At 37.2% G+C, this 15,305-nt stretch overlaps 1 protein-coding gene across 10 annotated transcripts in view; it reads left to right on the plus strand.

Moving 5' to 3' along the window:
- The window catches only part of HERC4 (HECT and RLD domain containing E3 ubiquitin protein ligase 4), a 130,331-nt gene that overhangs the window by 80,113 nt on the left and 34,913 nt on the right, over positions 1–15,305 (plus strand). For all 10 annotated transcript variants that reach the window (XM_036828347.1, XM_036828346.1, XM_036828349.1 and 7 more), the window contains 3 exons: positions 48–237; positions 1,588–1,760; positions 12,488–12,607. In XM_036828347.1, the coding sequence (XP_036684242.1) occupies positions 48–237; positions 1,588–1,760; positions 12,488–12,607 (483 nt within the window). The remainder of the gene's footprint in view (positions 1–47; positions 238–1,587; positions 1,761–12,487; positions 12,608–15,305) is intronic.

Here is a 15,305-nt window from a genome sequence, read left to right on the forward strand (position 1 = left end):
TGCATTCATTTTAAATGAAGTAGGTTTTACTTTTTGTCAAAATATAGGTGGCAGCTAGCTTGGAAAAGAATCTTATTCCTAAACTGACTAGCTCCTTACCTGATGTTGAAGCATTGAGATTTTATCTTACTCTACCAGAATGCCCCCTGATGAGTGATTCCAACAATTTCACCACAATAGCAATTCCCTTTGGTACAGCTCTTGTGAACCTAGAAAAGGCACCACTGAAAGTACTTGGTAAGAATTTTAATACTTTTTTTTTTACAACCTTTTCTCTTTAAATGAAAATGCTCATAACTTCTTCTTTGCTGTTTGAAATTTTGCTACCCTGCTTATTTTGACATTGTCTTAAGGTGAGATAAAACTGTTTTTCAGTTTGTTGCTTTTTGCTAGTCATCTGATGCTAGTTGTTAGAGTTGGAGGCAAAGCATGTTAAATATTAAAATTTTAATCGAGCACGACAGCAGAGACAGTATCAGGAAAGATAAAAACTGTTTTTCGTATTTGCCTTCCTCATCCCCTCCAGAGTGATCTTACTGTTAAAGAAGTAAAGGAGGAGGAACAATTAAAACTGAACAAACATGGGTATTAAATCCTCCTTGAACTTTATTAACCCTTTGCCTTGTATTTCCCTCATTTGCTAATTTTCTGATGTCTCTGCATGTAGGTGAGATTCCACTGTTTATTTGATCTTATTCCTCTGGGTTTTTGGCCTAAACTTTCCTCACTTTAATTTTTCTAATTGCATACATTTCATCTTTATCTGCTGGCTGTTAGTTTGCCTGCTACATTTAGTAGCAGTGCTTTCCTTCTTAATAGTATTTGTTAGGTATGTGAATCTGAGATACATAAGAGTAATAAAATCAGTACAAGAAGTTTTAGGCTGAGGGTGAGCAGAGGAAGCAACAAGCAAGGGGTAGAATCCTGGAATCTGAGGGAATTAGCCAGTGGTTAGAAGAATGAAGCAGGGACTCACAAGCATATTGCTTCCATGTTGTCAGAAGTTTTTGTATTCCTTTCTGTCTGCTGCATAAGATTGTCATATTTGTAGTTAATAACTACAAATAGTGAACGTGGGGAAGGACAGACATGGTATACTTTACATTGTTCAGTTTCTGTATTTGATTTTCAGGAGTACCTTGCATTTTTAGGATGGTGCTTCACAATATTTCAACTTTATGTTATGTAAGTTGAAAGATAAAAGTTGGAGAGATCTTTAAATATTGGAGCAATACAGTTTTAAAAGTGTTTTGTTTAAAAATTAAAATCCTAATTTCCAAAGCACTTTTTAACAAGTGGTCTTAATACTAGGTATTAAGTTTTTAATGTAGCTTAGGAAACCAAGAATGTAAATTCAATAGACCTTTCTTTATTTTTGCTTTTGAGAGCTTTTAGAACCGTATTCTTTAACTTGAGGGTGGGGTGGTATCTATAAACCCTAGAAATGTTACGTAAAATACCATATTATGTGTATCTTCCTGAGGTTTTCAAAGGGTTAAGAGCCACTGCTTTCGAAAAAAAGTCAGTATGATTTTGAAAATTGTGACTTTTTAAATTTTATTTTGTGTGTTCACCCTTTAATAACAGAAAACTGGTGGTCAGTACTTGAACCTCCACTATTCCTCAAGATTGTAGAACTTTTTAAGGAGGTTGTGGTACATCTTTTGAAACTCTACAAGATCGGCATTCCCCCTTCTGAAAGAAGAATTTTCAACAGTTTTCTTCATACCGCATTAAAGGTTTTAGAAATATTACATAGGGTATGTCCAATAGTCCGTTTATTTTCCTCTCTCCCCATTGCCACTAACAGACTGATGATGTTTATTTTAACATGAATATATTACAGAATTAGATTGACATAAAAGATATTATAGGAATTTGGAGAAGTTATCTAAATTTTCCTTTAAAAGAAAGACTGTATCTATACTTTAGAGCTTTGGTCTTATTTGACTTTGTTAGGCATTTATGGATAACTTGTCTGTAGTTGGGCAGAACAATAGCATACTAATGAATTAGATTCTCCTTATGTTTTTTTTGAAGAACATGATTTGTTAGTTTAAATAATACACTTTTTGTTATTTATTGATGGTTGTAATATGAACGAGATTTCATCCTAGTTGTGATTTTGAACATTTAAACTCATGTTCCTTTTGCTGTTGGGTACTAATAGCTTCAATCAAAGTACAACTTTTGAAACAGATGACTAACTTGAAATTGGAACCATATATAATTCATTAATTTGCCTATTGTTCTTTCCTGCCCTTCTTCCCAGTGGAAGAAATAGTCCCTTTTACACTTGTAGCAGTTCAAAGTTATATGAAGAAGTAGGGTGTCAGCTGTTTAACTAAAGATGGATTTGAGACATCCCTGACAGCTGGTAGGTATATCTCTGTTGTGCCATTTGGTATTTTTAAGATGCTATTTTGGGAGACATGACCTAAGGGAGAAGGATATGTTTCTAGCCTCTAGAATGACTGAAAAACCCATATGAACCTTTGAATCTTTAGTTTCCTCCCCTTAACAGCTTCTTTAGTGTTTTCACACCCTTCTTGCCTGGTACTAAGGTAAATGATAAAGGGTAAAGGAGATAAGTCCTTCTGTTCTCTGTAAGAAAGAGCCCTTATGTACCATTGATTTTTCCCTTTTTATTCTTTTAATGAAGTTCCTGGGTACTTTCTCAACTACTTCTTGAACTTTTTTCTTTTGTATTTAGTATGTCTAAGCTCTCTAGAAAAACAAGTCATTTCTCTTATTATAACTGAAGATATGATAGCCATTTTTTTCGTAAGGGGAAATAAGTCATTCTTATGTTTGCATTTCCCAGTCAAAGGCTTTCTTGAAGCACTTTAAGGTTAACTGGATTCTGCAGTAAACCGCTATTAAGATCTTCTGTTGTCATGGAATGGGTCTCTACTTTTCTTTATGCCTTTTGTCTAGGATTGAAGAGGTTGATTAGATTCTTTCTTTCCTCTGGACTCTCTTTTCCTACTACTTCAGTGAACCATCCTTTGTCAACAGGACCCTCTTCCCAAATAATTATTCATCCCCCCCCCTTTCTTATCTGCATTACCTCTGAAAAAAATTCTTTTTTCCCTTAGCTGTGTCTTTTTCCACAAATGAAAGTGAGGGAAGGAGAAGCGGAGGAGAAAATTGAACCTTTTGCCTTTCATAATTACAGACAGAACTTGAGCCAGTAATTTATGTGCCTGGCTCAGAAGCCTCAGTCTCTGTTGAGGAGAACCCTATGGGGTTCCATCTCCAGAGACCTTTTTGATGGAGCCATGCTAGAACTAGGATCCTAAATTATTGCTAGCTGAAAGGGAAAGGAAAATAATGTAACAGTGGCCAAGATTAGAAACCTCCATTGTACACTAATTCATGTGAGCACTTTATGTATATCCCTCATTTAACTTTTTAATCTCTTTACAGTTATATTTTGTCCCTTAATCTGAATATCAAAGGTCATAAACCAGTAAGCAGCAGGGTTGAAATACAAATCCAAATCGACTTCCAAAGTCCCTGCTGTTTCTAATGTACTTCTGTATCAGCAGATATAGTAATATATGTTTGAATGGTTCTTTGCTTTTATTTTATGCCCCTAGATCTAGAGGTTTATACTTCCAGATTACAGATAGCATTGTATTGTTAAAAAAGACCATGATTCTAACTCCATCTGTGCTGCTTCTTATCAGTGTGATTTTGAACAAATCTTTCTCTTTATCACATATGCAAATGGAGAATCATCTATAAAATAAGGATTGAAATAACGGCCTGATGGTTTCCCAGGATTGATGTATTGTTTAGATTACATAATATATATAATTATTATACATTCAGAGATTTTGTTATCACCACCAGCATTTGGATGGGAAATTGCTACTTTTGTCTTGATTCATTTGGTCCTGAGGAAACTGAGTTCCTGTTTGAAGTTGTTACATACTCAAAAGCAGGGTAATAATGGTATCAGTTTCATAAGCATCTCTTACTGGGAGTCCTTAGGACAATCATTTATCTTTCTTTTACCTCTTACATTGGAGAAAACTTTACTTGATCCTAATCTGTCATAGATAACTGTGGTTATTCACTATCAGAGATGATTCATTTTCATCTTTAGTGGAACCTAAATTGCTAATCAGAGATTTGTGTTTTTGAAGACACCTTGTGTCTGACAACTGTATATATTTCTTCTCTCTGCTCCATGTTTAAGAATTAAGAAAAGTTTCTCACACAATTTCCTTCTTGACCTAATCCTGGAGCAGGATTAGGAACTGTAGAACTGGATTGGACTCCGTATTTCCTGATCATTTCAGGATATATGAATGACTTGTTTCTCCCTTATGTCATGTCCTTTGGAAAGCTTTGAATTAGAAATTATTCCCAGTGCTCCAGATGGCATCACAAGAAAGATAATTTTGGTACCTGCTGTCAGGAAGGGATGTATTACCACGCAAATGAGTTTGCTGGCAAGTAATTGTGTTATTTAGTAGTTTCTGAGTTTTCACACAGTACATTATAGAGATACTAATATGACAAAAGAAAAGACTTACTTTGTCTGACTAGCCTAAGTGCTACATATCATGCTAATCTTCTAAGTCAGTGATTTTCAACCTCCCCCTTTTTTTTTGCAAGGAACCCTTAAATAAACCCAAACAAATAAGACATATGTATACTTACCATATACCACCTCTGAACTCACGTTTATAAATCAGAATACTAAACTGTAATTAAAATGCGAAATGTTATGATCAAACGTACATAGATTTTATTTTGTACATTTTGGGCAGTAACACTGATTGTATAGGTTGTTTTGAACTTCTACCATGTGATTTCTTTTTTATTCATTTTACAAATATTTACTGAGTGCCTATTATGTGCTTACCATGGTACTAAACAGTAGTGATGCAGTGACAAGGAAAAGATGTGATTTCTGCCCTTGTTAAGATTATAAAGGTAGGGACTTCCCTGGTGGTCCAGTGGCTAAGACTCCACGCTCCCAGTGCAGGGGCCTGAATTCGATCCCTGGTCAGGGAACTAGATCCCACATGCTGCAACTAAAGATCCCGTGTGGGCTTCCCTGGTGGCGCAGTGGTTGAGAATCTGCCTGCCAATACAGGGGACACGGGTTTGAGCCCTGGTCTGGGAAGATCCCACATGCCGCGGAGCAACTAGGCCCGTGAGCCACAATTACTGAGCCTGCGCGTCTGGAGCCTGTGCTCCGCAACAAGAGAGGCCGCGATAATGAGAGGCCCGTGCACCGCGATGAAGAGTGGCCCCCGCTTGCCACAACTAGAGAAAACCCTCGCACAGAAACGAAGACCCACCACAGCCATAAATAAATAAATAAAAATTAAAAAAAAAAAAAAAGACTTTCTCTTTAAAAAAAAAAAAAAAAGATACCGTGTGCCGCAGCGAAGATCCTGAGTGCCGCAACTAAGACCTGGTGCAGCCAAATAAATAAATGTTTTTAAAAATGCTTTAAAAGGGGCTTTCCTGGTGGCACAGTGGTTGAGAATCTGCCTGCTAATGCAGGGGACACGGGTTCGAGCCCTGGTCTGGGAAGATCCCACATGCCACGGAGCAGCTGGGCCCGTGAGCCACAACTACTGAGCCTGCGCGTCTGGAGCCTGTGCCCCGCAACGGGAGGGGCCGCGATAGTGAAAGGCCCGCGCACCGCGATGAAGAGTGGCCCCCACTTGCCGCAACTGGAGAAAGCCCTCGCACAGAAACCGAAGACCCAACACAGCCAAAAATAAATAAATAAATAAATAAATAAAGGAGCTATAAAAAAAATTAAAAAAAAAAAAAAAAGTAGTCTTTAAAAAAAAAAATGCTTTAAAAAAAAAAGATTATAAATGTAGAACAGTTGTATAATACAAGTAAGTAAGCATTTATGATACAGCATGGTAAGTGCTAGATTAAGGAAAATGAAGGGTGCTATGAAAACACATAGGAGGCCACATAACTCGGAAGAATTAAAGAAGACTTCCTGAAGAAAATAATGTCTTGTCAATCTTACCTACCATACAAATGTATTTTTATATATTTTTTTAAAACTGTTGATTTTATATGTAAATCTATATCCACGTCTTTTGGATCAGTCTTCTGTTCAGTGCCTAATTTCCCTATTTTTAAAGCAGTATTAACTGATTTTATCTTTAGTTATTAAATCACTGTCTGAATTAACTATCAGCCATCATTTCCCACCAAGTCTTAAGCTTGACTGAAATATGTTTGTTTCTGAACCAAACCTGATTTATAAATTGTTAGTTTTTATTCTAACATAGCATTTCTTTTCAAAAACATATGTCATATCTGCAGGATGTAAAAACTGCAACACTGGTTGCTATTGGTGAAAGAAAATTTACCTTTAAAAATAAAAAATATTCCAGATAAAGAAAAGTATATATCAGAGGTCAGTGGCACGTGAATCATTTTCAACAAGAGTCACTAAATTTTTTTTAAATAAATGTATTTATTTGTTTGTTTGTTTGTTTATGGCTGCATTGGGTCTTTGTTGCTGCATGCAGACTTTCTCTAGTTGTAGCGAGTGGGGGCTACTCTTCATTGTGGTGTGTGGGCTTCTCATTGCAGTGGCTTCTCTTGTTGCGGAGCATGGGCTCTAGGCACATGGGCTTCAGTAGTTGTGTCATGTGGGCTCAGTAGTTGTGACGCTCAGGCTCAGTAGTTGTGGCTCACGGGCTTAGTTGCTCCGTGGCATGTGGGATCTTTCCCGACCAGGGCTTGAACCTGTGTCCCCTGCATTGGCAGGCATATTCTTAACCACTGCGCCACCAGGGAAGTCCCAAGAGTCACTAAATTTTTTAAGTGTCCAATGTAATATAAAAGTTAATGTATATATTTATAAACATAAATATTGGAGAGGGAAAAGCCAATGAGTTTTTGTGTGTAATTATTGGGTATGTTTTCTTTTTTGGTAGAAAGAGTTTGGCTGTAGGGCAAGGATCTGAAGACTTTTTCTGTAAAGGGCTAGATAGTAATATTTTATACTTTGTGAGCTGCATGGTTTCTGTTACAGCTGCTCAACTCTATCTTATGTTTTTGATGCTATTGTAAATGATAATTAAAATTTTTTATTTTCTGATTGTTGCTAGTATGGAGAAATTTAGTTGAGTTTTTATTGTTAGTGTGGTGGAATTTAGTTGAGTTTTCACCTTGTACTCTGTGACCTTGATAAATTAATTTAATATTTCTCTTATAGATTCATTTGGATTTTTTATATACACAGTCATGTTATTTTCTTGCCTTATTTTATTGGCTAAGAGTTCCCAGTACAGTGTTGAATATAAATGGTTGCAGTGGACATTCTTGTCTAATTCTTCATCTTAGAAAGAAAGCATTTAATATTTTACCCATAAGTATGATGTTAGCTGTAGAGTTGTGTTTTTGTTTTGTTTTGTTTTAAGGTGGGCTTTATCTGTTTATCTGTTTGCATTTAATATTTTACCCATAAGTATGATGTTAGCTGTAGAGTTGTGTTTTTGTTTTGTTTTGTTTTAAGGTGGGCTTTATCTGTTGAAGAAGTTCCCTTCTATTCCAGGTTTGCTGAGTGTGTTTATTATGAAGGGATGTTGAATTTTGTTAGATACTTTTTTCTGCATCTATTGAGATGAACAATTTTATTTATTTATTTTGCTTTTTTTCTGAAATTTAGTGAAATTCATTTATATTTGAATGTTAAACCAGTCTTGCATTCCTGGGATAAACTCCACTTGGACATTTTATATTATTTTCTATATATTGTTGGACTTAATTTGCTCATATTTTGTTAAGGGTTTTATGTCTGTGTTCATGAGGGATGTTGATCTGGTCAGTTTTGTTTCTCAACAGCTTTTTAGTATCAGGGTTATCCTAATTCATAAAGTGAGTTAAGAAATGATCTATCTTTCTCTGTTTTCTGAGTTTAAGATTGGTATTATTGGGACTTCCTTGGCGGCACAGTGGTTAAGAATTCTCCTGCCAGTGTAGGCGACACGGGTTCAAGCCCTGGTCCGGGAAGATCCCACATGCCTGCAGAGCAGCTGGGCCCGTGCACCACAACTACTGAGCCTGTGCTCTAGAGCCTGCGAGCCACAACTACTGAGCCTATGTGCCACAACTAACTGAAGCCCGTGTGCCTAGAGCCCATGCTCTGCAGCGGGAGAAGCCACTGCAATGAGAAGCCCGTGCACTGCAACGAAGAGTAGCCCCTACTCGCCGCAAATAGAGAAAAGCCCGCGCACAGCAACGAAGACCCAACGCAGCCAAAAATAAATAAATAAATAAATATATAATTTAAAACAAACAAACAAACAAAACCACTTAGATATGTCACCTCTTGGGAAAAAAAAAAAAAAGATTGGTATTATTTCTTCCTTAAATGTTTGATAGAATTCACCAGTGAAGCTATCTTGGCCTGGAGTTTTCTTTTGGGAAATTTAAAAATTTAATATTAAATTTAAAAAATAGAGTGTAATTTATGTTTTCTGTTTCATATCTTTCCTTTACTCTACTTGATTTGTCCTTAATTTGATCATCATTTTCCAGGTTCTTAAAGCTGAGGCTTTTTTTGGGGGTGGGGGGTGCTGTGCCATGCAGCGTGTGGGATTGAACCACAGGCCATGGCAGTGAAAGTGCTGAGTCCTAACCACTAGACCACCAGGGAATTCCTGAGCCGAGGCTTATTAGATCATTGATTTTAGACCATTTATTCTAGCATCATTTAATGCTATAAATTTCCTTCTATGCTCTGCTTTACCAGAATTCCACAAATTTTGATGTGTTGTGTTTTTATTTTCATTGTCATCTCTGAGTCTGGCTCTGTTGATTACTTTGTCTCTAGACTTTTTTATGTGGTCTTTGTTTTATTTACTTATTTGCTTTTTGATATGTCTCACAATTTTTGGTTATCTAAAATAGTAGGCGCTGAAGTAATTAGATTTAAATCCTGTATGTGTATACCTCTTATGTGGTTGTTAGTGTAGGGATTTAAGCCAATCTAATCTGCAGTTGAACTGGAATTGAGTTTGTAGTTTGCTATAGTTAACTTCATTGCACCGGAGACCTCAGATTCCTCTAATATTGTCTGATGCTTAAGGTGAAGGTGAAATGTCAAAGATTTCTTCTCAGTGTTTGTGCTTCACTCTGCATGCCTGCTCCAAAGAGGGGTTTCTCTCCCCACTTTTGCCCCTCCTCAGTGGTGAGCTGGTGTTGCTTGTTACTTAGTGCTTTCAGGATTGGTAGAAGAGAAGGGACAGAAAAGGTTCTTTGTTATTGTGGTATAGTGTTGGTCTTAGGTAGATAGCTGGGTGTGTACCAGGGTCTCGGGGATGGGATTTTCTCAGAGTTTCTGCTCCCACCCCCAGCGGTAGAGAGCCTCTAGCGCTACTGATACCAGATTCTGGACTCAGGACAGTTCTTGTCCCCCTTCTTCCCAGGGATTGAGGATTTTAACCCTCCTCCAGCAACATGGCATAGAATTTGCTTCCCCTTCCTCAATGGCTTAAAGTTTTTGCTTTCTCTATGTGAGAGAAGGATCTGGACAGGGTGGCAGGTCTTGTTTCTTTCTCACAGAGGCAGCCAATGCCTTGCAGCACTGAGAGAGTCTCTTGATCTCCTGCCCTGTTTCCACTCATCCTCCTGGGCACCCAGTAGAGGTCTGTGGCAAGAGTCTATGAGTAAGTGCAAACTGTCTGAGGCTCCCGGGGGTTTTATCCTCTCAAGTTATCCCATACTCAGCCTTAAGCAGTTTCTTAGAATTTTAGCTGATTTCTTCTTCGCTGCTTGTATGACAGTGCTAAACTTCCTCTTGCTCTGCCATGGTGACCCATTTCTTTGGAAGTATCTGTCCATCCTTGGACTTCAGGCTACTTGGTTATCTTGTGATTTTAGCTCTCTGATGGATACAAGGAAAGTTTGGGGTAATTTAGAAGTGTTTTAATTGCCAGTTTTCTAGGATTTTCCAAATATATTTTTGTTGTTGACTTTTAGTTTATTTCTGTTGTGGTCAAAGGAACATACTTTGTATACGTTGGATTCTTTTAAAGATATTTATTAATGCTTGTTATATGGTCTGGGTTATGATATATGTTAGTGAACATTCCATGTACAATTACTGGGTGGAATGTTCTATTTTTTTCTTTCCATTTTATTGAGGTATAATGACATATAGCTCTGTATAAGTTTAAGGTGTACAGCAATAATTATTTGACTTACATACATTATGAAATGATTACCACAATAAGTTTACTCAACATCCATTATCTCATATAGATACAACATTAAAGACATAGAAAAAAATTTTTTTCCTTGTGATGAGAACTCTTAGGATTTACTCTCTTAACAACTTTCATACATATACAGAAGTGTTAACTATATTTATGTTGTTTTATGTTACATCCCTAGTATTTATTTATCTTATAACTGGAAGTTGGTACCTTTTGACCCCCTTCATCCACTTTCCCCTCCCCCGACCCCCACCTCCGGTAACCACAAATCTGATCTCCTTTTCTATGAGTTTGTTTTTGAAGTACAGTTGACCTACAACACTATATTAGTTCCTGGTACAAAACATAATTTGATATTTCTGTACATTTCAAAATGATTGCCATGGTAAGTCTAGTTGTCATCTGTCACCATACAAAGATATTGCATAATTATTGACTATATTTCCCACACTGTACACTTTCATACCTGTGACTCATTTATTTCATAACTGAAAGTTTGTACCTCTTTATCTCCTTCACCTATTTCTCTCCTGCCCCCACCTCCCTCTCTTCTGGCAGCGAGTTCAAGTTGGTTGAAATTGATGTTCAAATATTCCTTACTTACTGATTTTGCCCTTCTTTTTTTTTTTTGTAAATCAGTTACCAAGAGAGGGGTGTTAAAACTTCTAACGATGATGGTGGTTCTGTCAATTTTCCCTTCTTGTATTTTGAAGTGCTGTTATTTGGGATTGTCATAACTTCTTGATAAATTAATTCTTTTATCATTATGAAATGTACCTTTTTTCCCTCTGGAGATGCTTGTCTTGAAATGTACTCTAAGAGTAGCCTCCCAGTTGCTGCTTTCTGTTGGGGCGTTGTCCATCCCTGTCCCCCCACCCCAAATCTCACTTGTGCTTTCATGGTTTAAGAGTTAGCCAAAGATGGGGGGATTTACATGCAGATTTTGGGGCTTTGTCCTCAGGATTCCTTTCTGGGATTTTTCTTCCTCATTGTCTGCCATGTTGGCAGCTTCGATCTCACACTTCTCTGTCTGATAAAACTGTTGCTTTCTGCATGTGCTGCATCCCCTACCCCTTATGCTGCTTTGGAAGTACTCCCAGTTAAAAAAAAAATGTGGTTCTCAACATGTGCTTTCCTTCTTTCAGAGATTGTGTTCATTCTTGTTTCTGCCTGCTTTGGGTTGATCTCCAGTGTTTTTAAATAGTTGGTTTTTTTATATACTGTCCAGAGATTATAACTGTTATTGTCAGGAGGATTAGTCTGATACAAAGTACTCTGCCATATCCAGCACTAGAACTCCTCTAGTTTCTTTTAATTTAGAATAACCCCCACCTTTCAATCTCATTACCTTGACTTTTTGGAGAGTCCTGGCCAGTCTTCTTGTAAAGTTCCTACAATTAGGATAATGGTCTATTTCCTTATAATGATATTTAACTTGTTCCTCTTTTCCTGTATTTCCTATAAACTGGAATTTAAATCAAGGACTTGACTAGATTCAGGTTAGACATTTTCTTGGTTCACAGATAATGTCTGTACTTCCTGTTGCATTATATCAGCAGGAAAAAAATTTTTTTTTTTTGGGCCGTGCTTTGAGGCACGTGGGATATTAGTTCCCTGACCAGGGATTGAAGCTGCGCCCCCTGCAGTGGAAGCGTGGAGTCTTAACCACTGGACTGCCAGGGAAGTCCCAGCAGGAACATAATATTTGATTGTCCCAGTATGGGTAGTGGTTAGTTTGATCACTCAGTTAAGGTGGTGGTCTCCACTGTTAAGACTTGTTTTTCCTTTTGTAATTAGTAAGTAATTTCTAGGATGGTAATTTGCACTGTCTTCATTTTTCACATCCTACCCAAATGTCATCCTCTTAGTTTATTATAATCAGATGCCACTATTGAGTGACGGTTAACAATCATTAGCTATTCTTACTATTATTTAAGTCCCATTCCCAACCAGAAGACTTTATAGTTTCTAGTCTTTGTATACTATATATACTTATGGTACATATCTCCTATTGTGTGGTGGTTACATAAATCTTTTTTAATGGATTTTGAGGTACTAAATACAGATATCACATCTTATAAATCTTTGTGTTTCCCATAGCACTTAACTAGCATTTTGCATATGGTAGGCACTCAGTAAATTATTCTTTTATAGGAAGAGAAAATAACTAAGAAATCTCAAACCTTTTTCTATTTAAACATTTTTCAGTCTCTTTCTTAGGTACTGGTTAAATTTAATGTTAATTACATTTTTGTTTTTTGTAGGTAAATGAGAAAACTGGACAGATTATACAATATGATAAATTTTATATACATGAAGTACAAGAGTTGATAGACATACGGAATGATTATATCAACTGGGTCCAACAGCAGGCCTATGGAATGGTATGTTTCCTATTGCATTTTATGATTTCATTTTTATGTATCATTTGTTCTAATACAAAAGGAACAATTGTGTATTTTTGAAACAACAAAGCTTTTTCAGAGCTTTTATTCAGAGCTCATTTTTTAAATAAAAACATACTGCAAAGGAGCAGCTATATATTATGCAGTATTTATAAGTAAGCATTCTGCTCTTATACCAAAGCCAAACCAAAGAGACAGATTACACTTTTCTACAGAAAAATGCAAATATGACTTATTTTTTTAAGTCTCATTTATTTTGCATGAGGTTGTCTCTTAATTCTCTAATGTTGAGGATACTGGAGTCTCTGATACTTGAACTCTAAGAACGTATTAAAATTGTGAGATCGGTGCCTCAGAACTACCAGAAGTGAGCTGTGGTACCGTTGATTCTAGTTTTTATTTTTCCCCTTTTATGTGCTTAATTTGATTTCAGTTTTTTGGCATACCTCCACAAGTGCCACATATTTCTTTCCATGTGGCTAAGTCTCTAATAACTAGATACTTAATTAAAATAATAGCATAGGGACTTCCCTGGCAGTCCAGTGGTTAAGACTCTGCGCTTCCACCGCAGGGGGTGAGGGTTCGATCCCTGGTCAGGGAACTAAGATCCCACGTGCCGCATGGCCAAAAAAATAAAAATAAAATAAAAATAAAACTAATATCATAGTCTTATAAAACTTTAATTAGTCACACAAAATTTCAGTATAGAAATGGGTAAGCAGCTAGATAGATATAAAACAGGTTTAGTACTCTTATTTGCTAACCATTATAATATACTTAAGGCCAACTTTTCCACCCCTGAAGCAGGTAATTTAAGCAATATGCATGTAGCAGTTCTAGGAAGGTGAATAGTCTTTCATTGCTTGCTAGGTACCAACTGCAAGCTCCTTGTGGATAGGCACTCTGTCAGTTTATTCACCAGCACTTCTTACAGTATCTCAAATATGTCTAGTAGGCACTTAAAAGTACAGTAGTTTTTAGGGCTTCCCTGGTGGTGCAGTGGTTGAGAATCTGCCTGCCAATGCAGGGGACACGGGTTCGAGCCCTGGTCTGGGAAGATCCCACATGCCGCGGAGCAACTAGGCCCGTGAGCCACAACTACTGAGCCTGCGCGTCTGGAGCCTGTGCTCTGCAACAGGAGAGGCCGCGATAGTGAGAGGCCCGCGCACAGCGATGAAGAGTGGCCCCCGCTTGCCGCAACTAGAGAAAGCCCTAGCACAGAAATGAAGACCCAACACAGCCAAAAATAAAAATAAATAAAATTAAAAAAAAAAAGTACAGTAATTTTTGAATGGCAGTGAAGTTAGTGCATGCTGTTTTTAGGATGCTCTTACCTATAGGAATCAGGTCACTTCTAGAACATCTTTGCTTCCCTAGATACTTGGATCTGGATTGGGAGAGATTTGTTGATTTTATTTTTTCTTGCAGAATCACTAGGAGGCTCAGTCAGGTTTACAAACATCCTACAGATTTATGTCTGCTCATTTGCTTATTCAACAAATACTTATTAAGACTCTCCTTTGTAACAGGCACTTATTTAGGTATAAGAAATACAGTGATTAACCAGATGAATAAGGCCCTGTTCTCATGAAACTTATAATCTAGTGGGCAAGATGGATAGTAATCAAGTAAAGCAAAAACAAAAATAAAAACAAGCTTATAATATGCACTATATAGAGAATTAAAATAAGAGAAGGTAATAAAGACAGGATGGTTTCTTGTGATTGGGTAATCAGAAAAGTCTTGTCTAATGAAGTATGATCTGTAATCTAAATGACAAAAAGCAGCCATGTAAGATCAGAGCAAAGAAAATTTCAGGGAAAATTACATCTACTAAAAGACCTTAGGTGACAGCAAGCTTGACATGTTTGAAGAATAGAAAAAGGCCAGTATGGCTAAAATATGGGAATGGGGAGGGTTCTGGGAAAGGATCAGAGAAATGGGCAGGTGCCAGATCATGGAAGGTTTAGTTAATTAGGATCGGGAACATGGATTTTATCTGAAGTGTTATGGTAAGCCGTTGGAGGGTGGTAAGCAGGGGTGAATACTGTACAGTGTAATTTATATTCTGAAATAACCACTCTGTCAGCTGTGTGGAAGATGGAGTGAGGGGAATGGAGTAGATGAGGGGAGAGAAAATGATGGGTTTGACTAGGATTGGTAGTTGTATAGATGGAAGATGGAAATGGCCTTGGGTACCTCTTGGAGGTAAAACGGCCAAGAATTGCTGATGGATATGAGATGAGGAAAGGAGAGAAATCAACAAAGGAGATTAAGAGAGGTAGGAGGAAAACTAGGAGAGAGTTGTGGAAACCAAAATTGAAAAGTGAAGGAGAAACCATATTGAACGCTGCTGAGAAATAGGATAAAACCATAGAATTGATCAATGCATTTGATTATGTGAAGGTCATTGGTAACCTTGATAATACCAGTCTAGAGTAAGTATGCTTAAGAGAAATTTAGGGGTGAGGATAGGGAACAAAAGCCATAGGCAGTACTCTCAAGAAGCTCTGCACTGAAGAGGAGGGAGTGAAAAAAGTAGGGTGGTTAGCTGGAGTCAAGGGACAACAGTTTTTTAAGAAAGAAAATACTTGACCTCTGGAAAGCTTTGAATAAATATTTCCTTTTTTCCTCCCTATTTAAACTAAAGCTCTCACCTAGGTAAAGCTTTTCAAAC

The sequence above is a fragment of the Balaenoptera musculus genome, chromosome 16 (assembly GCF_009873245.2).
Source record: "Balaenoptera musculus isolate JJ_BM4_2016_0621 chromosome 16, mBalMus1.pri.v3, whole genome shotgun sequence".
NCBI lineage: Eukaryota > Metazoa > Chordata > Mammalia > Artiodactyla > Balaenopteridae > Balaenoptera > Balaenoptera musculus.